Source organism: Melozone crissalis, unplaced genomic scaffold (genome assembly GCF_028551555.1).
Source record: "Melozone crissalis strain CALT ecotype California unplaced genomic scaffold, PUWL_Pcris_2 ptg000016l_1, whole genome shotgun sequence".
NCBI lineage: Eukaryota > Metazoa > Chordata > Aves > Passeriformes > Passerellidae > Melozone > Melozone crissalis.
The window spans coordinates 55053010-55075605 of NW_026535794.1; the positions used below are offsets into that span (position 1 = coordinate 55053010).

General features: G+C 36.1%; 1 protein-coding gene across 1 annotated transcript in view; it reads left to right on the forward strand.

Moving 5' to 3' along the window:
* Positions 1–21297, forward strand: part of VPS41 (VPS41 subunit of HOPS complex) — a 109266-nt gene extending 87969 nt beyond the window's left edge. Inside the window, exons 17-29 of the mRNA XM_054273825.1 lie at positions 599–691; positions 1194–1321; positions 2217–2361; positions 3646–3687; positions 3795–3845; positions 5015–5152; positions 7996–8050; positions 9068–9208; positions 10671–10807; positions 17389–17488; positions 18276–18320; positions 19099–19178; positions 20717–21297. Coding sequence (XP_054129800.1) covers positions 599–691; positions 1194–1321; positions 2217–2361; positions 3646–3687; positions 3795–3845; positions 5015–5152; positions 7996–8050; positions 9068–9208; positions 10671–10807; positions 17389–17488; positions 18276–18320; positions 19099–19178; positions 20717–20797 — 1236 coding nt within the window. The 3' untranslated portion in view covers positions 20798–21297. The remainder of the gene's footprint in view (positions 1–598; positions 692–1193; positions 1322–2216; positions 2362–3645; positions 3688–3794; positions 3846–5014; positions 5153–7995; positions 8051–9067; positions 9209–10670; positions 10808–17388; positions 17489–18275; positions 18321–19098; positions 19179–20716) is intronic.
* The last annotated feature ends 1299 nt before the right edge of the window (positions 21298–22596 follow it).

Consider the following 22596-nt stretch of genomic DNA (forward strand, 5'->3'; position numbering starts at 1 on the left):
TGGTTATTAAAAAATTCAATTTCTATCCAAAATGTGAATCTGTTTTGCTATGATGGTATTTGGTGAGTGATCCCTGGATCTTATCTTAACCCATGAACCCTTTGTTTTATTTTTTCTCCTCTGTCCAGTTGTGGAGGGAAGTGAGAAAGGGGCTTTGTTGGGTACCTGCTGTCTATAGTCAGGGTCAATCCACTCCAACACATTTTTCAGCTAATGAATCCTTATACCTTTTTGCAAGGCTAAGACTTAACAAAATGGATTTTTAAAACATTCTTGTTTTGAGGGGTCTTTTATGGGTTTTATTTTCTAAATGACTGCTGATCTCTTAAGGACATGGCAGATTCTCCTATTCTAATTAGTATCTTGCCACCTGTCTCTCAAATGATAGTTCTTTCAAGTGAGTTATAAAATTCCAGTGTGAATAATCCTAAAGTAAATAACTTCTGAGTGCTGCTTGCAAGTATGAGTTTATAAGGTTTCTAGTGATTACCGGGGCCATGTTTTGTGTATAGCCTTGTTCTTTTGTTTCACGACTTTTTTTTTTTCAGTGTACCAGGATGTTACATGTCATTCACCATCTGACACTTTGTTCCTATAGGCAATTAGTCGTTACTTGCCAAGACGAGATCCAGTTTTGAAACCTCTGATCTATGAAATGGTCCTGCATGAATTTTTGGAAAGTGACTATGAGGTACTGCAGCCTGATGTGCTCCACATCAATGTGTCCCATAGCTATTGCCAGCCAAATACCCTTAGCATTGAAGAATTCTGACAGGAAATTCTCTGATGTATTCAAACAGATTATCAGTGCACAGTTCCACAATAATGACAATATTTAAGTGTTGAATTTTAATTTTAAGAGAATAAATAAATGTTCTTCAAAGCATGTGAATACTGTAAGATTGATTATTTATTAGACTGTTATTTTTAGGTTTTTAAATGTAGCATAAGTGGTTGAGATGATGCACAAAGCCTGCAGCACCTGAAAGAGACTCAGCTTCATGAATCATAATAACATTGTCCTAAGAAGGAAAAATCTATGTTCTGCACTGTACATGTCTGTGGGCACATGAAAGTTCCTTAAAGGTTAAGGACAGCAGGTATCATCTCAGAGGCCTAGCTGAAGCTTTGATGTTTTGAAATGCTCCTTAGGCCATTCTTTCTATTTCTTTTACAATCTCTTATACTTTTAGGGGTTTGCAACGCTAATAAAAGAATGGCCTGGAGATCTGTACAACAACACAATCATAGTTCAAGCCGTAGTGGATCACCTGAAGAAAGATCCGCAGAACAGGACTTTGCTACGAACACTTGCAGAATTGTGAGTACAGTTTTAAACTCCTGTTACAAAAGTACACTTAAAATAGTGTACTGCAGTTTTTTTGTATTTGTTTAGCTCTCTTCTTTGCTGCATCTAAGTGTTGGCTTTCTCTCCTCTCCACTCTGCTGATTGCACAGCTTAGCAATTCTTTACCCTTCCTTGTAATGTTCACATCGAGTATGAAAGCAAATTGTTAAGCATGAGATTGGATTTCCAACTCCTCTTTCCAAAGTAAATAACTAACATTCCTCTACATGCTGTCAGAGGAAACCTCTTTTCTGAGGTGCACATTTCAGAATTACCCATGTAAAAATAAAATGGTGGGGGATTTTGCCCACTGTTTAAGAAGTAGTGTGTTTAGGTTTACTGCATGGATGGAAATATGTGACCAGAAAATGTGCCAAAACTGATCTGATTCTTGGTCACTTTGTACAGGAATAAAGCTCTTTGATTTTCTCAGCCTGATCACTGTGTTATTTTCTCACTGCTTCTTTGAAGAAAGAAGAATTACTGTCTATTACTATTGTTACAATCTGTCCAAAAGTTCTAAGAGAACAATGTTTTTTAAGCTCTGAAGAATGTTCCAGTTGGTTTCCAAGAATTGAAAGGCTAGCATTTTGTGTGTCTTCCCCTGTGAGTTGAAAATGGAGAATGAAAATGTAGAATACTGCAGTCCAAACACAAATGAAGGCCAATATAAACAGAGGTGAAATTAATGTTGCCTGATGTTTATTTCCCCTTACAAAAATTAATCACAGGTCTGTTTAGATATTTATAAATTCAAGTGGTATCCTAACATTTTACATACTAGAGTATGTTTATATTTTCTCTCGTAAGTGATTTTCCTACACTTAAGTATGTAATATTACATGTTTTATAATCCTGTTTCTGTCAGGTACACTTACGATCAGCGCTATGGCAGAGCCCTAGAAATCTACCTAACTCTGAGGCACAAAGATGTCTTCCAGTTGATCCACAAGCACAATCTCTTCAGTTCTATCAGAGACAAAATTGTTCTGCTCATGGATTTTGATTCAGAGGTATAGTGATCCTAATGATTTTATATTCACTTTCCTCTAAATACAATTTAACAGATTAAAAATAAATGATCTATAGATGCTGTTGAGGCAGAGAGTTTGTTTGCTACATCTGGATACATTCTGAGATAAGGAAGATTGTTTGCCTAGATTGCAAAATAATTGACCCAAGGATTATTTTTTTCCTTCATATTTCCATTTGTGTTTCCTTTCCATTTCCATTTGTCACTCTCAGTGAGAAAAGGGAGTGTCCGCATCATTTGAGAACGTTGTTGTGATTCTCAAGTCACAACACTGAATATCATTTCACACAGAGTATCATTTCACCATGTTATTCTTTTTGTATTTTGAATCAAATAATAGTATTAATAAGCCAAAGAAAGGAGATAGTGAATTTATTTAAGCATATATTAAATGTACTTGCCATTTCCTTTCACCACAGAAAATTAATCTGCTTCTGAAATTTTACAAGGTTATCAATCTTAATTCCAAAAATCAGGAAGTGTTTATTCCATGCTGAATTCTCCCTTCTTTCTTTCCAGCTGGCTGTAAAATCCAAGCAAATTAATTTTGGTGTGATCACTGGGATGATAACCAAGTAGATCTCTTTTTTCAGTGCAATAGTTGTTTAAGCACTGTAGTTAAAATCTGGATCTCTACTGTTGATGATCATCTTTAGTATGCCCATGTTTCTCCACTCATGGAGGAAAAAAAGTATAATTCTTGTTTGATTCAATAGAATAAGTAGTATCAGGAATCTGTAGTTTGGTATTTTTTGAAAGTGAAGCAAAAGTTGCTCTTGAAAGAGGAAGCAGAACTTGAGTCCTGGTGGCCACTTGACTTACATGGTCTTATCTGCTTGATTAATGGTATTGATCTCCAGGTAGTTTGGAGGAATCCAATTGTGAGGCACGTTGCATTGTGTGTTTCTTACATAGTCATCACCCTGCAGTTCTCTTTTGAGATGGAACAAATGGTATTTCTACATCGTTTGGCAATAGCTTTTTGTGACTGATGGTGATTCAGTAAGCATACTTCACCTGCAGTGTAGGTGCACAGCATTTACTGCTATTAATGAGGGAACTTAGGAGAAGTATTCTGGAAGAATACTGTAATGCTGTGCTGTCAGGATATGCTGGTGTTATGTAAATTGCTCTCTGAATTTCTGTTGCTGAAAAGAGTAGGTCTGTCCATCTGACACCCGTCCGTAAATAAGCATAGTACTGTATAGAGGGTAAGAAAATATGTGTGCCTGTTACCTACTTGAGTTCTCCTTCTCTGTTGTAGAAAGCAGTAGACATGCTTTTGGACAATGAAGATAAAATTTCCGTGAGTATAACAAGTTCATGGCATGGCAGTCCAATGCTAGCTTTTATTACCTGTCCTTTTTCCAGTCTTGTAAATGTAATGGTTATCACAGGTTTGTTTTATTTCAGATTGACAGAGTTGTTGAAGAGTTAGAAAATAGGCCTGAGTTACAGCATGTGGTAAGTATTCCTGTATTCTGTTGATTTGAAATTGAGCTGAGAAAACTCTTGGCTGGACATACCTTTTGCAGGTGTGTTTATTTTGTCAAAGTGAACCTGACACTGAAATGTCTTAAATCATCAAAGTGGCTATTCTGCCAATTTCCTATTTAGCTGTACCTTCTTCACAGTAGTTAAATGATCTAAAAATATGTACCTGTGAGAATTTGATAATGTAATGCAGGCTTGTTAACATCTCCTTATAGCATTGTAGGTGCTTGTCTTTCCTGGTCAATTACTTCTTGTTTTTATTCCTCCTTTTTCCCTACCCAAAAATGGGATTGGTTGGTGGGTGCAGATCTAAAATACGTTTTTGCTGATCTGTAGAGAAAGTGCATTGCTTGTTTTTCTGGAGCTGTAACTTCATACACTGTCGAATTGTTTTTGTTTGTACAGAATAACAGTATCACTGTAATCACATAATATGTGACTGTGGGCTTGGGCTGTATCAGAGAGGGAGGTTTAACTTGCTGCTGATTACAGGTAGAGTTCAGGTGTTCATCTGGTGAAGAGATGATGTATGGGTTAGAGATCTGATTATGGGAAGCAGATCTATGAAAAGTGCAGTCCACAGCCTAAGATCTTTGCAAAGGCAACTGACAGACTGTCAGTATACAGAAGGGATGCATACAGAGGAAGGCAACGAAGATGGTGAATGGTCTAGAGGAGAAGCCACACAAAGAGCAGCTGAGGTCACTTGGTTTTGTTCTGCCTGGAGAAGAGCAGACTGAGGGGAATCCTTGTAGCATTTACACTTTCTTCACAAGGGAAGCATTAGCAGGCATAATCTCTTCTCTGTTGACTGTGGAAGGACCCAAGAGAGCAGCATGAAGCTGTGTCAGGGGAGGTTTAGGTTAGATATTAGGAAAAGCTTTGCCCACTACAGTGACTGTGCACTGGAACAGTCTTCCACTCTGGGGAAGAGGTCACAGCATCAAGCCTATCTGAGTTCAAGAAGCATTTGGACGATGCTCTCAGGAACATGGTGTGGTTCCTGGGGCTGTCCTGTGCAGGGCCAGTAGTTGGAATTTGATTATCTATGTGGCTCCCTTCCAACTCAAGAGTTTCTATTATTCCATTAATAATATTGAATAAGTGAGTTTGAATTCTGATTCTTTTTTGATTCCTAGTATTTACACAAGCTTTTCAAAAGAGACCACCATAAAGGCCAACGATATCATGAGAAACAGATCAGTCTTTATGCTGAATATGATCGACCAAACTTACTTCCATTTCTCAGAGACAGCACACACTGCCCACTGGAGAAGGTAAGCCCCAAAAATCTAAGCGTAAGTCCTTGATTTTTATTAGGGTCCTGGTCTGTAGCTTGTTGTCTTGTGAATTTCAAGCTGTGTCTGGTACTGCCCTCTACTGCCAATGTGAGGGATCCTTTAAGTTTGTGACCATCACCTGCAGTTTGGTTTGCAGAGCTGATGACACCTGAGACTTTCCTCTCTCAACTCAAGGGCAGGAATTGATGGGTATTTTTAATGCAGAAGTTCTGACTACAGTTCTGACTACAGTTCTAGCTACAACATATCTACTCATCAGTGCTTAGCCTCACTGAACAGTAGGTTATGGGTTCAAGAAATTGACAATCATTTTGTCAAATCTAGGAGCTGTCAGTGTTAGATCTTGAAAAACCAGTAGCTCTAACTGTAGTTATTCTATCTTTTTATTGTAAGGCCATAAGTTTCTGTTGAAGAATATACACAATATACGTCACTGAACTAACAGGGCTAAAAGTATTTTGTCTTTGTAATTTGGCTAATACACTTGAGGTTTTACAGAGTACCAGGTTTCCATCTTCTAATATTTTTATATTTTTTTCTATTTTCCTTCCTTGCTCTTTCTTGTCAAATTACAAAATGCATAAAGGTAAGGTGAATCATGAGTTGTTTCCCCTGCCTGAATTAATGTGAAACAAATGGAAATTCTAAGTTTTTTGGTTTAGATGAGTCATTATTTTATTATTTGTATTTGTTGCTGTTAATGGCTGAGCAGAGCAGACCTTGCCTATCCATATGCAGCTGTAATGATGACACTGTTTTCAAGTGTAATATTGAGTGTTGTATTACATGGTTAACATTCCAAAGAAAACTAATACTGTTCCTGGTACCTCTCTTGTTTTGCATGCTTTTGTCTACTGGAAAATACCTTCTTATATTATTATACATTCTTAGATTGGAGAATTGGGATTTGTTGAAGCCATTACCTGAAACTAGATTGACTAGTTTAGGCAGTGAGCCTAAGAGGTTTCCAGCCAGAAACTTTGGTGTACAATATTGGCTTACTTGTTTTTAATTTTATGATTCTTAATTTCTGCCTTATGTGTTATTCATGTGATCATGGTTTTATGTATAAAACCTTACCTGCATTTTTCTTTAATTTTGAGGCAAATTAATTTTAGTTATTGCACGTCCAGCCTCCTATCTTGAGTGGCAGGTGGTGTAGGACAGTGCTGTGTGAAACTGATGCTCATTGCTGGCATTGCTTTGCTGAAGATACAGGCTTTGAGCAAGAATAGGTCAGAGACCCGTCAGTTTCTGGAAGGTGTGGTGCAGTAATCACCAAAGTCAAGAGAGAATGTCAGAAAAAATGTGTAATTCTAACCTTAATGTTAAAATGTTAACATCTTTCAGTAAGAAGCTAAGGAAGAGACAAAAAGATGCTATTAATTCTGTAATTATACTTCTTACCATGCATGCTGTATAATAACACTTCTTGTGACATACAGATCTTTGTTCTGAGAAATTGAAAAGGGGACTAAGAATTTCCCAGTTACTACTATTTTCACTTCCTGTTAAGTGTATAAATTGCAAAAAGCAATTTCTGTTTGAAAAAAATCTGCTCTTTTTATTGTTCTAATGAAATTATAAACTCGTCAAGAAGAAATAATTTGTGGTCTCTAGAAGTAAGCCACTTTTAGTCAAGTGCAGTTTAGCAAACATTTTAAAAATGAGCTGGAAGAGAAGTAGGAATGTTCCCTGTTTTCCTCTAGAGGGAGCATGACAGTCAGGAAATGGCCATATCTAGAACTACCGAATATCTGGTGCTTTGTAGTTTACCTTTTAAGTGGAGAGGAAAAAGAGGGCTGTCAGCTGTGTATATAACTTACTAGTATTATTCATACCTTCCTTCACCTGAAGTAGCTAGTTGGTAATTTGCTTACCCCTAGCCCAAAATTTGTTGTCCATACCTCTAATCTTCATAGTAACCCTTCTGAAATAATGAGAATCGGAAGGAAAAGTTAATTCCTACCTCATCTTTGATTGTAGCTATACTTTATGTATTTAAAACTTTGATTTCCAAGTGTGAAGGTTGGTGAACAGGTGTCTTTACAGGAATGCTATGAATCTTGAGTTTGCTTTCTGTTTCCAAATTGGAAACAGACATGGCATTGTTTATGGCACACTAGCCCTGCTGATTTCCTGTTACTACAAACTTGTTGGTAATCAGTTTGGTAGTTTTTATAATTGTGCTGGTTTCCAACTACACACAGATTCTGTAGCTGCTGAAGATACTTTGCCCTCAGGTCTTTAAATCAAATTTACAAGAAATGCTTTCTCCATATTCTTTCACATTTGTTATTTTGCATTGTCTTCTTGGTAAAAAATTTGGAGGGCACTCTCTCTCCTGAAACCATTCTGGTTACCCTGAAGAGATTTTCAGCCTTGTGTTATTAATGAATGTCAAGCAGACTTCCATCACTAGAGACTATGTAAGTCCACCCACAGGAAGCAAGTCTTGGTAGTAGATAACTTTGGTGTTTTGTATTAACCGACTTTTGGAGGCAGAATAAAGAAGTTGCGAGTAGAATTAAAGGCAGAGATTGACATAGTCCAGACTGAAATACCTGTTCTGTCCCCAGGTTTATTCAGTCTCAGAGAAGAATTTTAAAGAGAGTCATGAAAGTCACAGAGTTTCTTGTCTTAATTAAGGCCAGAGGACTTGGCAGTGCTTATTAAGGGAGCTGCATTCCTGTCAAAATGAATAGTGTAACTACACAGAAAAATCACTTCAAGCTTCTTGCAGCATTTGTGATCAATAAAATTGCATGTTTCATGGTTTCCATATATTCTCTTCTCTCTTCTCTTCCCCTACATTCAAGGCTCTTGAGATCTGCCAGCAGAGGAACTTTGTAGAGGAGACAGTCTATCTTCTGAGTAAGTAACTCAGAATAAATAACTGTGATCAATTACAACACTTTTAAACTTGTAATAAAGTTTATGGTATGAAGATATATTGTTTAATATTAAACCAAATTAACATGACTTAGAAAATAAAACAAAGCACTGGATGGATATGATGTCTTAACTTCAAATATTGTGTTACTATGTTTTTTACTTGCTGTTCTTCTGGGGTTCTGGAAGTGTTGCAGAGGCTATGGGGAGCAAGTTGAGTGGGGAGTTATTTCTGATACAATCTCCAAGAGAAGAGTAATACTGTTGGTTTTGAAAAGAGGGGATAAATTAAACAATTGTTTTATTCTAAATAGAAGCTTGGTATTATTTTTTGCTGCGATGAAAGATTTGTTTATATTGCTTTCTATCATTTTTTCCATTAAGTTAGTTGTAAATTAACTCCTTCAGCTGGCCAAGGAATCTACCTCTGAATGAGAGGCATTGGAAGACTTATATGTATGTTTATGTATTAGTCATGAACAGAATAGTAAATATTTTTTTAAACAGTCTCTGGTTCAGTAAGAATATTTTGTGGACCATTTCAGTCCAGTGGAGAGTAAGATTTACTAATAAATTTATTTTGGAAATAGTTCATCATTTCTGCTACTTCTTCCTGTTTCCTCATATTTTTCATGGGTGTAAGCTGTGCTATATTTACTGCAAATGAAGAGGGCTCATGTGGGTCCTTGAAGCTGGCATTTCATGTTATCGTTTACATCTCTACACATACACACACTCCCCCTTATGTTAGATGTTGCTGCAGTTCAGAACCCCAAATAAGACCCAACACATCCTTGAGAAAGCCTCCAGGTGCCAGTCCAGCAAACTGCTCCAAGCACTTATTCATATTATGCTGATTTGCATTCCTACATCTGAATAGACTAGATTGGGTCTTAGTTGAATTAGTCTGAGTCAACTTCACAGTTAGAAAATTCTTAGTGGTAGAGCACTGAACATGGTGAGCAATTAGCATTTATAGTCTCTTATTTTTCCTTCCAGGCAGAATGGGTAATAGCCGCAGTGCCCTGAAGATGATAATGGAAGAATTGCAAGATGTAGATAAAGCTATTGAATTTGCCAAGGAACAGGATGATGGAGAACTTTGGGAAGATCTCATTTTATATTCTATTGACAAACCGCGTAAGTGGGATAGTTTCTGGGAAGCTTGCGTGTGTGTAATGCTTTTGCAAATAAAGGATTAAATTGTTCACATGTATGTTAGAGAAGGTGTTTTTGTATGGTCAGGGAAGTTTTCTAGTTTGTGAAGGACAACACAGCTGTCCTGCTGTGCATAAAAACTTGCAGTAAGGCAGTGTGAGGGTATGCTACACAATGAATACTTAGAGGCTTAACTTTGAATAAGCTCTGCATAATTATGTCCTTAATGATAAGTCAAGGGCACAGTAGTGCTTTTAGTTTAGCAGCATGAGACTTCATTTCTAGACAGCCTCAAAACACTGTCTGCAGGTTTGATGAGGATTTTGCATACTGTTTTATTACAACTGCTTCCCTTCAAGATTCTGAAAATGAAAAGCCTACACCTTTCTTCCCTCAGTAAAACAACTAATTAATTTTTTTCTATGTTACAAAGGTAAGATTGGTAATAATGAGTGCATTTTGCCTTTCATTCATTATATGAATAGCTACTCCAAGTTAAAAGGTTAGATGGACTCAGAAGCATAAGCATCACTGTTGTCAAGGAGGCAGATTCAAAGTTCAAATGACTAAGAAAGCGGAGAATTTTCTTAACTGTCCACTCCGCTGGTTTTTGCAACCCCTTCTGGGGCTTTAAATCAAGACTGTAAAGACTCTTGGAACCTCTTTTCTGGGGAATTGACTGTCTTGTAGAATTAGTCAGAATATGTATCTTTTCATCCCTTGGTTGCTAATTTTGAAAGAAAGAAGTGACCAGAATCTTTTAAACCTCAAGAAGAATGGCATTCTCAAATTACCCATACTTGAATTCATCACTAAAGTCAGTGACACCTTTAGAGCAAAAGGGATTCAAAACATACAGAATTCTCTTAGTAACTCTGTGTAACAGTTTCTGCCTGTGTGCAGAGCAGCTCTGCTGATATTCCTCAGTTGTGGGGGTTGAAGGAAAAACACAGCCTTGAGTCATCATTCTAGTGGGTTTTTTACCCAGATGCTCTTCAAAGAGCAAAAGACTTCTATCATGTCACTCTCACCAATGTTTAGAAACACATTGAAATCAGGTTAGGTGCTTGAAAGTTTGTTTTATACCATAGATCGGAGAATGGAATTACCACATAAAGTAGTTAGTAGTTAAACACTATTTCTTTGAGTGCTCTTTTTATTGAATCAAAATGCATCATTTACTTGTGAGTTTGTGCTGGAGACTCAGTTACTTCTTTGCTGAATACACTGGAAGTTCTGTAAGTTGCCACACTGTATCTCCCTCACTTTCCCAAAGGCTTGTATTCAAGTAAATTCAGCTGCAAGAAACATAGAAAGACTGTAGAAGAGACTTAGTGTTTTCACTTATTAGAGAACTGTCAAGTAGCTTGTCACCATAGTATCCTTTAATAATGTATTGTGCTGGATTGTTTTTCTTAATTTCTTTGCCTCTTGTTTTTCACAGCTTTTATTACTGGTTTGCTGAACAATATTGGAACACATGTTGATCCTATTCTTTTGATCCACCGCATTAAGGAAGGCATGGAGATTCCTAATTTGAGAGACTCACTAGTGAAAATTCTTCAGGACTACAACTTGCAGGTAGATGTTGCATTCTTCATGGGATACTAATTTTCAGAGAGACAGCAAACCATCTTTGTCACTGAACAGCACAATAAATTGCTATCATGATTAGTTCAGTCATTGGTCATGGACATTGTGGGCCCACACAAAACAATGACAGAAATAGTGGAAATTTGCTGAGATTTCTTGATGGCATCTAGCCCTTCTAAATGTCTACCATACTGTCAGAAGCCTGGTGGGTAAGTACAACTGGAAGCATCTTGAGTGATTCAGCCTATTTTACACTGTCCAGCTGTTTAGTATTGGAAAGTTTCATGACCAGTACTTCTCGTTCTGTTTCACATGAGTGCAGAAGCAGAATGGAGGCAGAATGCAACATGCCCTCACTGAAACATTCATCAGGTGTTAGAGTCATATGTTAAGTGTCATACTAACTGAAGGAAGATGAACTTTTAAAATCAAATTCATGTCAGTGGTGCAGAATCAGTTGGTTAGAGCATGATTCTAATAATGCTGAGGTTGTAGGTTCAATTCCTGTATTATGGACCATTCACTTTAGAGTTGGACTCAATTCTGCTTCCAACTCAATATTCTGTGCCTGTGTTGCTGTTTATGCATTTTTTTAAAAATTGACTGTTCACTGGATTATGGAAGTTCTTGCCCCAGCATAATTGTACAGATATGTGCAGTCCCCTGCGTGATTGGTTCTAAGATATGTTTGTAAGAGCTTACAAGAAGCATATCTTTCAGTGTTCCCTGTAAGTAGCCAGCAGATTGTGTTGCACTGCATATTTTAAATCTCTCTCCTACAAAAGCAGTCGTGAACTTGAATTTTCTGTTATGCTGTTCTCCATTGCTCTACTGAAAAATACAGATGCCTACAGTGTGACTGTGCAGAGTCCAAGAAAACGTAGCTCAGTAGGCAGCTGAAACTCTGATTTTCTGAGCCTCAAACATTTGTTCCCGTCTGCTGTTAGTCTTTCAACATTTCAAGGAAAAAAATGCACTCAATGGTTACATTAAGGTCATGCCTGGTATCTTGCTAGGCCGTATCTCCCTTCAGGGCAGGGTTTAAGCCTTTCTAAGGCTTTTCCATTATTTTATTTTTATGTGACGTTCAGATTATGACTTCGCCTATTTCAAAGAATCATTTTACATTTCTTCATCTCTCAACACTTGTAAAGCGATACATGTTTGCATATAATGCATGTTTTAACATTACTTCAGGTTTTGACTTCATTGGGTGAAGTCCAAAGCTAGTATCCTTCCAAAATCGGGGACAGCTAAATACCATGGTGCATTTCAACAGTTGCATGTTAATCTTGCTGCTGTCACTACCACCATTGATCCTTCTATTCCTGGATTCTCATTAAATCAAAATTTGTTGTGTTTGCAGGCAAACTGAGAAAGTGCTGTAAGCATAGCTACAGCTTTACACATATACAGAGTACATTACATGGCTTCAGACAAAGCTGATGACATCAGTATGGTCATATTTTGGGGATGGAAATACAATTTCCATCCCCAAAATATGACAACAATTTTTTCTTCAAATATCTTTTAACAGAATTACTTTTGGATTAAAAGCATGTATTTAATCTTGAGAATGATATCTAAAATAATTTATTGTTAGTATTGAAATGATTTATGGATTTCAAATTAATTGATTTTGAAGTAGAGTTGGATAGCTCTAGGGCTAAAATTTAGATTTCATAGGGATAATAGAAATTAGTGAATCCTAATGTAATTTGTGCTTGGCTTTCTTGTTGATAGAAAAAAGTATAGCCCAAAAAAAGGCAATATTTCATTAGAGACGTGTGAGTTATAGTTTAAAATAAGTCTGTTCCTTAAGTGTTACTGGCAACATGAAGTGCACTGTTCATGAACAGATGGTATGTCTACATTGGAATTTAGAGATCTTATTGCTGGTCTTGCACACTCACCGTAGTAGCCACTTTCATAGAGTGACTCAAATTTTCTAGAGGGACTATTTTTGTTATTGCTGCCTCATTAGCTGTTTTAAAGCTAGTCTTAAGTGTGTTTGTGTGATATCTGGTCATACCTCTGCACATGTTGTGTAAGTTCATGCTTGAAAGTCACTGGCCTTTATTCTGGCCTGGCAGAACTCTGGCTTTTAGTAGAAATCACTTGATGTGTAACATGGAGCATATATACCAGACATTTTGAACTTACTCAGAAATACAAATTTCATTGGCTAGGATTTTCTATATCTTCATCTTTTTGGATCTCAAGCTCTGTACACATATGTTTTATTGTTCTCATTTTCAAAGGCAAAAAGAGTCTTGTGCTAGGATCCATGAAGGAGTGCAGGTGGAAAGAGAACCTGCTGCTTGACTTGCAAGCCACTGCCTAACACAAAAACTGTGCTGGTCTTTTCATAATGATGGCTTCCCAAAATATGTTACCGCTGTGCCATTATGTTGTTTAGTTGTGGGCTCCTTTTGCAAGCCCTGATAAAATTGTTTTATGCCTATGTAAGCATGCAAATGCAAATTTCCTATTATGCTCTTGAGTTTCCATACCAGTAAACTTTACTTAGGTGTGATGTCAAATACGGGTAGGAGTTAAAAGCAGTGCCTTTGACAGACTTTGTCCTTTTGAGAACAGTCCTTTCCATCCCAGCAAAACCAAGTAAATCAAACTAAGTGTCTACCAAACTATGTGTGACTCACAGTATGCATTAGAGGATCCAACAAGAAAGTCTACTAATGCAAATTTTGTTGTAAATTTTTTTTTAATATGGACTCTTCCTTGAATAATTTTTAATAATGTTGCCAGATTGCAGACTGATGGCTTCACTTTAAAAAATTGCCATCCACTAGAAGAAATGCTGCCACTGCTCTATATGCTACTCTAAGTTAACCTCAGCTTTGTGGTTAACCTTTGAAATCTGATCACTAACAACCAACCAAGCATAGCACTAAAGCAGAATTAGATATTGTTTTGGGCAAAAATAAAACACAGATCATGTACAACTTTTTTCTGCAATTCCGCCATGAGCTTAAAACTGAGCACACTTCTAACTATTCCCCTAAGCAGAGAAATATTTAAGTGATTTTTTGAATTGGGATTAAACCTTGAAGTGATTTTTTTGTTGGTTTTTTTTTTACCTATAAAGATAATTAATTTTGATGTTTTGTCTTTGACATTGTTTGAGTTAATGTATTAAAACCATAGTACATATCAAATGACCCTGATTGTAATGATGAAAGTTTATTTACTGCTGAAATGATGCTGATTTTAGTGTTTATATACAGTAACATTCACAAATGACAAAGTTATAGTTCTTTGAATTTTAATAGGATAATATTTTATCACATAAAGCGCAGTCTGAAACTTTTTTACTGCTTCTGAAATCTACTTTGTTGCTGTCATAAATTTATAGATAAATTAGATAGGTTGTCTTAAAGAGAAACCTGCTTACTTATTAGAAATTACACATTCCTAGTGCATTTTTTAAGTGCAAATGAATCACCATTCTCCAGGTTTCTAAAGCATTGTATCACATATCTCCCAGAGAAGGCTGATAGTAAAATCTCCTTATTTGTAGACTTGTGAGTTAATTATAAGCCTGTTATGCTTTCCAAATCTATAAAATAGGTGTCTTTTCAGCTTTGGTTTGTATCTGAATGAAATGTAGGAACTGCTTATGGTATTGGAAGAGTCTTGTTTTAGAAAGAACTGCTTCATTTTTCACCCTTCCTATGTCATTTGTTAAAATAAATCTTTGAAAGATGTTGGTTTTCTAAGACTCCTTTTCCCCTAGCTTTAAAGTACAGAAGCAATTTGTTTAGATGTTAGACTTTGAGATTTTGTGGATTAGCCATTTTACTCAAACATTGACTTACTAGTTTGCACTTTGATTGAACCTGCAGAAACTCTGATGGGTAACAAACATTAATCCATTCACAGAATTCACATCTGTCCATTCATAATAGAGTTTATGAGCTAGAAGAACCTAATGACAATACAATGAATGCTGCTTGGAACAGCACCTGAAACAATTGTTAGGTTCTGAACTTGAACATAACTAAAAATGCTGTTCAGACACATTGGAGGCAGTAGAGGGCAGGTGGCAGCTTGCACAGGGGGACATGTGCCTTTTGGCTGTAAAGACTAAAAATAATGTGGTTTTAGTGTGGCAGTGATGCTATTTAAAAGAATTTAGTTAACTAGCCTTGAGAAACTTGGACTTCTTTGTGGGTTATGCTGAATCAAGGCCTGAATTAATTCCCACAGTTTTGAGTATACCCTTTAAAAATAACTCCATACTGCAGTGCTTTTCTTTAAAGATAATGTTAGGCTTGATTTACAAATGTAAATCAAGACTGTTCCAATCAAATAGAATGGTTTATGCCTAATATCTTCCCTAATATAGCCAGAAAACAAACTTTTTTTCACTATAACAGTTTTGGTTTTAGCAATTTTCATTAATTTAATGAAAGGCATTATTTCTTCCTAACACTTCTTTCTGTCGGTGCATGATACTGTCATGCTTGTGCTCACAATTACATGCTTTTAAAGGATAAATAAAATCCAGTTTCAACCTCAATTCTGTTTCTTCTTGGAAAGTGGTTTCACCACAGATTTATGCCCAATGTCAGTTTTAACTAGTTCAACTTAACCTTAGGGTGCACAGTTACCTATTTCTCTCCCCTTTATTAAAGCTCCCTCTCTCTGGACTCAAATTCCCTTTCCTTTACTTTCTGTAACTCTCAAATGACCCATTTTTGAGGTCTTCAAATAAATTTCTACAGAAGTGTTGAGAATTTATTACCTTGAGAATAGATATTTTACATTCTGCATTGCAATTTTTCCTTTTATATAATAATGGCTGCCTGCTGTATTCCATTTCTAGCAAAATAAGGTCTGTCAATCATTAAATGTGGTATGGGAAGATCTTAGTACTGTTTAAATAATGGGAGAAAGTGCATTTTTCTTAAAATATATGTTTTATCAGATATTTCTGTTACTCTTGGGTTTTAAGGCATCAAACAGTATTGAGGTTTTCCAGTGAGCTAGTGATGTCTGTTGTTTCCCTCTTCATTGTTCTTTCTTTTCAATGAATTTTTTCTATTAGCACACTGTATTTAATTAAGAAATGCTAGGACACTCTTCCATCTTCCATTCTGTCTTTGTTCTGCTTCTTTCATTTAACATGGTCACAGCACAAGGTTATCAGAGTTCAAGAAACATTTTGGACAATGTTCAGAGGCACGTGGTGTGATTCTTGGTGCTGTCCTCTGCAGGGCCAGGAGTTGGACTTGACACAGTCCCATTCAGTTGTCCTTGCTAAAAGTTTCTTGTATTTTTTTCAAACCTAGCAACATTTTTCTTTATTTAGAACAAAATTTTACATTCTTTGTTGCCTTTGGATAAAGTTGGCAAGGGAAAGACATAGCCAGAATGTTCCTGAGATTATCAACAGATAAAAATTATTCGTTTTCTAAGTGTTTGCCTTGTAGATCTGCATTTACTTGCTGGTGCTCTGAAATGTTTTATAGCTCAATGTCTCCAATACTGGAAAAGTCTCATTCACCCACTGATATGCCCAATTTGAAATGCCCACAGTGTTACTCAGTGTTAATTTTTTTTTTTATGTACTTCAGATTTGCAGTCTTATCTGCGTATCATTCTTAGCAGTGTGTCCTTATTACTTCAGAATGTGTATGTGAAAAGGTGGAGTTTTTGACAGTGTCCACCTGGCTATAAAATCTATTATTGTATTTCCTCTTAGGTATTTGCATTAGCTGTAGTTTGCTCTGTCTTAGAATGCTCGGTATCTCCAGTAATATGAATGAGCAGAAGAAAGGAATGAACATTGCTTCTTTATACCTCTCTTTTAGTAGGGTTGATCACATTATAATTGACTGTGAGTATCTTTGTGAAGCAGTTTTCAAAGGAATGGTTGTCTTGGAAAACAAATTTCCCAACATCAGTTTGGGAGGAGGAAGAAAAAAGTCCAAAACACTTACTCGGGTTTGTTGTCTTCCCATACTTGCTCCATTAAGTATTGTGCAATAAGGTTCTGTATAATTGTTATGCCCTTGCTTCTTCTGTGTTTCAAATCCATTTCAGGCAATGAGAGGTCAGTCTAACGAAAAATACCAAATAAGTCAAAAGGGAGCTGAGACTTTTGCTGAAGAGGAATGAACTAGGGGTCTTTGGTTAGGTGCATAGACATTTAGTACTGCTTATTAAATGACTCCTCAGCAGGATATATGTTTGAACAAAATGTATTTTGAATTCCACTGTAAAAATTCCTCTCTGTTGTTATTTTGTCAACACCATCTCATAGAAAGATGTTCATAATTATAATAATAGTATCTTTGTAAAGAATTCTATTTTTTGATGTTTGTTTTTGTTTTGTAGAGTTTTGGGGGTTTTTTGTGGGCTTTTTATTTAGGTAGAGGTGATAGCAACAAAAGGTTGCTCCTTTGCCTCCTTTATAATGCCTTGAAAAGTTTTAAACATTCCTTGCACTCACTTTGGCAGCAAAAACAGAGTGGTGACTTGTCAAGATAGTTGATATACCCATCTGTTCAACAACCACTGTCTTATGTTCTTCACACCAACAGATCTTGCTGCGGGAAGGATGCAAAAAGATCCTCGTTGCTGATTCTCTTTCTTTATTGAAGAAAATGCATCGAACTCAGATGAAGGGTGTTCTAGTGGATGGTGGGTACAAAGGAGACATGATGACTTTCAATATTTTAAAGACTATTTTATATAGACTGTTTACATACCTCCTAACTCTCTGCTGTGGAAGCTGCCCAAAAGCCTGCATTTTTTACCTTATCTGTAGAGTGTAGGAGGATACTAGATGCTTTTCCCCTTTGCAGAGGAATTACTTGTATCTCAAAAACTACAAGACCCAGCATGCAGCTGTTTCTCTTGATCAGTCTCTGCATAGCCAGTAATGTATTGTGTCCTGCATTACCTCTGTAAAGGTGAAAATGCTGCTTAGTACCAACATGGACAATCAGATGGTAATAATCTGCAACCAAAGCAAAAGATACAAGACAATTGCCAGAAACAGTTGAAAATATTTTGCAAGGTGCTAATGATGCATGTGAACAGCACTGTAATTCACACCAGCTGTGTGTTAATAGCCAGAGACAAAAGCTGACAGGACAGAGTACCAGAGCTTCTGCTCCAAAATGCTGCAGAGTTAGCAGCCCCCCATCCTATGCTCCTTGTTTCAGTTTGCCTTTCATCTCTTCAGCACTGATCCTAAACAGCCTCAATCCTGCAGTTCTACCATCATCAAATCTAAAGATTTATCATGTTGTTATTTGAAATGTTACATCAGTATTGCTCTTCAATTTTTAATAGGTTGTTAGGCATCTAAAGTAAAGGCTTTAGAACCAAGCTCCATTTCTGTAATAGCAGTATGTTCATGCCTGCTTTATAAAAAGTAAACATGGAGTTTGTTAACAAAGCTTAATTCTGTTTTGTTTTCCAGAGGAGAATATCTGTGAATCATGTCTGTCTCCAATACTTCCTTCAGGTAGGATTCTTTTCTAGGGAAAAAAAAGAAGGTTGTAAAATTTTTTTTTGTAAATTTTTTAGTAGTATTTTAAGAGAAATTATTTGTAAAAACATGTAATCTCCTTTGGTGATCACTGTATAAATTTCAATCTCCTATGCAAAGCTTGCTTTTGAATTCTGCCATGGGAGTGGAGTCTAATTGAACATTTTTTGTTGCAGTAAACCCAGATATTCTTTCTTATTCAACTTTGTCGTCCTTATTTTCTGTTTTGAATACATGGAATTCAAAACAACTTTTAATTCCATCAGCATACGTATTCTCAAAGATTATTAGAACCACAAACCTAAGCCCCCAAATCTTGTCCACATCTGTTGGATTATTCACACTGAGCTTGTAGACTATAAAATTTTTTTGCATGTATTTTTTGTCTGAATGGTGGTGAGTTCTTAGCTTCAGTCATGGGTACCACATTTGCAACATCTTAAAACCAACTAGCTTTAGACCAAAGTTGATTTAGCTTAAAACCAACTACCTTCTAAAGTTAGTTGTGATAGGGAGGTATACAGTATCTCAACCACAGAAAAAATTTTTTTCTAATTCCATCACTGGCACAGGTTTCCTGAAAAAATCACTCTTAATGGTTTCTATGAATGAGTCAGAATAATTTTGAAATTGTTTTGAGAGATGTTACTTGAAGTTTCTCTGTGTATGGCAGAATGTGGGCATATATTGCTGTAGCCACTAAATCATTTGTTTCATAGCCCTGTTGAAATTAATTTATTTTTCTGTTTCCCAGATGCATCCAAGTCCTTCAGTGTGGTAGTGTTCCACTGCAGACACATGTTTCACAGAGAGTGCCTGCCTGTATCTAACACGGTAAGGAATTAGCTTAATATGTCTGACACCTTTGCCAAAGATAAAGTGACACATTTTCTTTTGTCAGCTGTGGAGAAGGGCATGGGTCTATGAGGAATTGTATGATTATAGTCATAACTTCTGATTATACCACATAGTAGTATGTGACCAAGAAATGGGAGTTTAAGGATACTGCAACTAAAGTTCATCCCATGTAGAAAGAAATCACTACTGTTTGAACAGTATTTTATCACTTTCTGCCATCAGAATATATAATACAACTCTAAGACATACAGGGAATACAGTCTCTCTAATTCTTTAATTATTTTCCATTCCAGCTTTTACTTTAACTAAACATACTCAAAGATGAGAATAAAGGTATTTTCTCAAGTGAACCATATTAAATGATTCTGCCCTAGAAGACAAAAATCAGTCATTTCAGAGTGAATATTTAAATATCTTTGTAATCATCCTTATGGTCAAAACAGTTTTTTCTTTGTAAGTTGTTTGGGGGTTTAGTTTGTTTGTTCAATTAACACAGAGCAAAAAATATAACTTCTAGATATAACAAGGTTTAAATATAGGAATGAAAGCATTTGAATGGTAACAAAATCACATAGAAAATTAAATGTAAGTCTTTGAGATTCTGTATCTATCTCTGAACATTAACATGTAGTGAAAAAATAGCTTTAGTGAATCACTTCATCTGTAAGTAAACAAAGTGCTTGTAGCCATATGGTACAGCATGGATACTTAAATATGTTAGGAAAAGCTGAATATATTAAATCATTTGTACAAGTCCAACAACTAGTAGATATTTCTTCAATATTTACCACAAAATTTATTGTGAGAAATAATCTAAAATTTGTCTAGCATTCTCAATTTTCTGGGGCAGATGACTGATTAGGTGAGATTTTTAAATGCTACATAGATATTATATGATATCTATTCATAGACAGTATGTATGAATAGAGGGGTGTATACATGTAACAGAGCCAAATTTCCCCTGTTACATTGCAGTATGTGGCCTTAGGTGATCCATCATGTTACTGAAATGTAAATAGTGCGTGCACAAAATGCACACAGGGCTAAACACAGAGTAACAGTAAACACATCTTTGACGTCAAATGACAGTATTTGGGCCCTGATCTCAGTTGTTGGAAATCTGTGGAGCACTACCCAAAGACAGAGCTGTGACTAAGGCATGCAGTGGTTATTGGAGCTCACCAAGTGACTTAAATCTCATCTTTATATAAGAATATAATCAGTGATACTTTTCATTTTTGGTGTGGAAAAAGTTTGACATTACTCTTCTGGCAGGTGGTGGCAATACCCTTGGATAGAGTGGTGAGTTGGTGCTGCCCTCTGACTCCAGAACAGCCTGTCTTACTATGTTTTTCTATATTGTCTTCCCTCACCTATCCATGACTGTGTTGATTGGGAACAGTCTGACTGTGAGCAGTAATGTTGAGAAGGGCATTGGCACTTTTCATTCATCTTCACACATTCTGATGTGGCTACATTTCTCTGAGACATTGCTGTTTTCTTTTTTGATTTAGGTATCTTCTGTCCAGTTCTGCAATATATGCAGTGCCAAACACAGGGGGCCAGGAAGTGCAGTCCTGGAGATGAAGAAATAGCAGTGGCCTAGTTCTCCATGGCAGTCAGTGACACCAAATCTGTTAGGACCATAAGAGCCACTGTAATTTTCCATTTCTGTATATAATTTTGATTGTGATTCAAAAGTGGTTCCTGTAGTTTATCCTGTTAATTGAATATTTTGGGTAATGAGAAAATGTGAAAATCTTTGTCTGGTAAGTCTTTGTTATGCAATTCATATGTCATGGTTCCTTTGCTCAGCTTGTTACTTCATTCTGGAACAGAAAAAAAAATAAAAACAGAAGAAAAAACCCATGCAATTTAGAGATTTGTGTTTGCTATCAGTTGATGTGCATTCAGTTTGGAACTACATCAGGCTTATGGTTGGATATTGTAAAGAAAAGTGTAATGCCATGAATTCAGCTCACCAGACTACTTCAGTCCTGATTTAGTCTATTTACCTTGAGACCCACAGGAGTCTGACTCCTTTCAGTGAAATTGCTTTAGAACTTGAAGTTGTGTGCCAACTCATATCTTCAGTTAACAAATTTGTGGTTGAAGTGCATGGTTTCATTTAAGTGCAAGGGAAAAAAATGTATCCAACTTTTCAAAGGTAAGATCTCTAGAAGTTTCTTCTGGCCTTAGCAATTTAACAACTAAGTTAAATAAGTCAATTGGATGTTAACAAAACAATATTTTTCATTTGAACTGCATTCTGTTTTGTTGATCCAAAGGAAGTGATCTTTGAGAATGTCTTCACAGAAATGTAATCTGTTTATAATATATGCTGACTAAATTCAAAATAAGCATCTTTTCCTTAAGAAAAGTAATCAGAACTCCCAAGTTATTTTTCTGGTTTTTAATAACTTGAGTTTGAGAGCAAAAATATATTTTTTTGCCATCAAATTAACTGTTAACTGTTTGAACAAGTTAACATGGTAACATACTAAGTTCTAAATCAATGGTATATACTGCAGTCTATCTGTAAAACTGGAAAATATGGTACCTCTAATACAACACCTTCTTCTATACCTTATTCCCATGAAAGTGCACCTTAAAATAATTTCTAATGTGGAAACTTGGATTTCTAGTTTATGTATATTCATAATAATCTTTTAAAATCCTCTGGGCAATTGGTATAGCAATCTGAAGAATGATTTTGTGTTGTGCACTCTGCAGATCTGTATAATACTGGAATAAAAATTTATGTGTTTAGAAATGCTAGGATTTACTCTGCATGATTACATAGGCAAAACAATCATTAAAAGAATAGATCTTCTCAAAAGTATACTGATCTTTTGTGTTAACACAGGTAGTTGAGGAAAAAATAAAAAAAATTTGCAAATTATTAATGAACATAGATTGAGTGGAATAACAGAAGGGTAGGAGGTTTGTAGTGCAGGGAATAGTCTGCATACATCAAGCTTCACCCATAAGAATTTGTGCCTGGTTTTGCAGCTGTTAGTTTTCAGCAGCTAGTACTTATTCTCAGGTATATTGTTCTTTTATCCATTCTTCACTACACTGATCAGGAAAGCTTCTTTGATTCCTAGTAAATGAAATGTTCCGGTGACCTCAAGGGTTGTTTCACCATGATGCTTGAGTTAATGCATGCCATGCATGTAAAACTTTTTTAAACCCCTCTTCCTCAGTAGCTTTAAACAGTTTTTCTATGTTCTATCTTAAGAATGCAATAAGCTGTCAGCTTACAGGAGGAAAAAGTCAACCTACTTCCATAGCTGTATATGGAAAAGTGTCCTGTAGATTAGAGTTACATGATAATTTCAAGAGCGTATATTTTTTTTCTTCAGCTTGACCTTAAAATCACTAAAGCATTTAT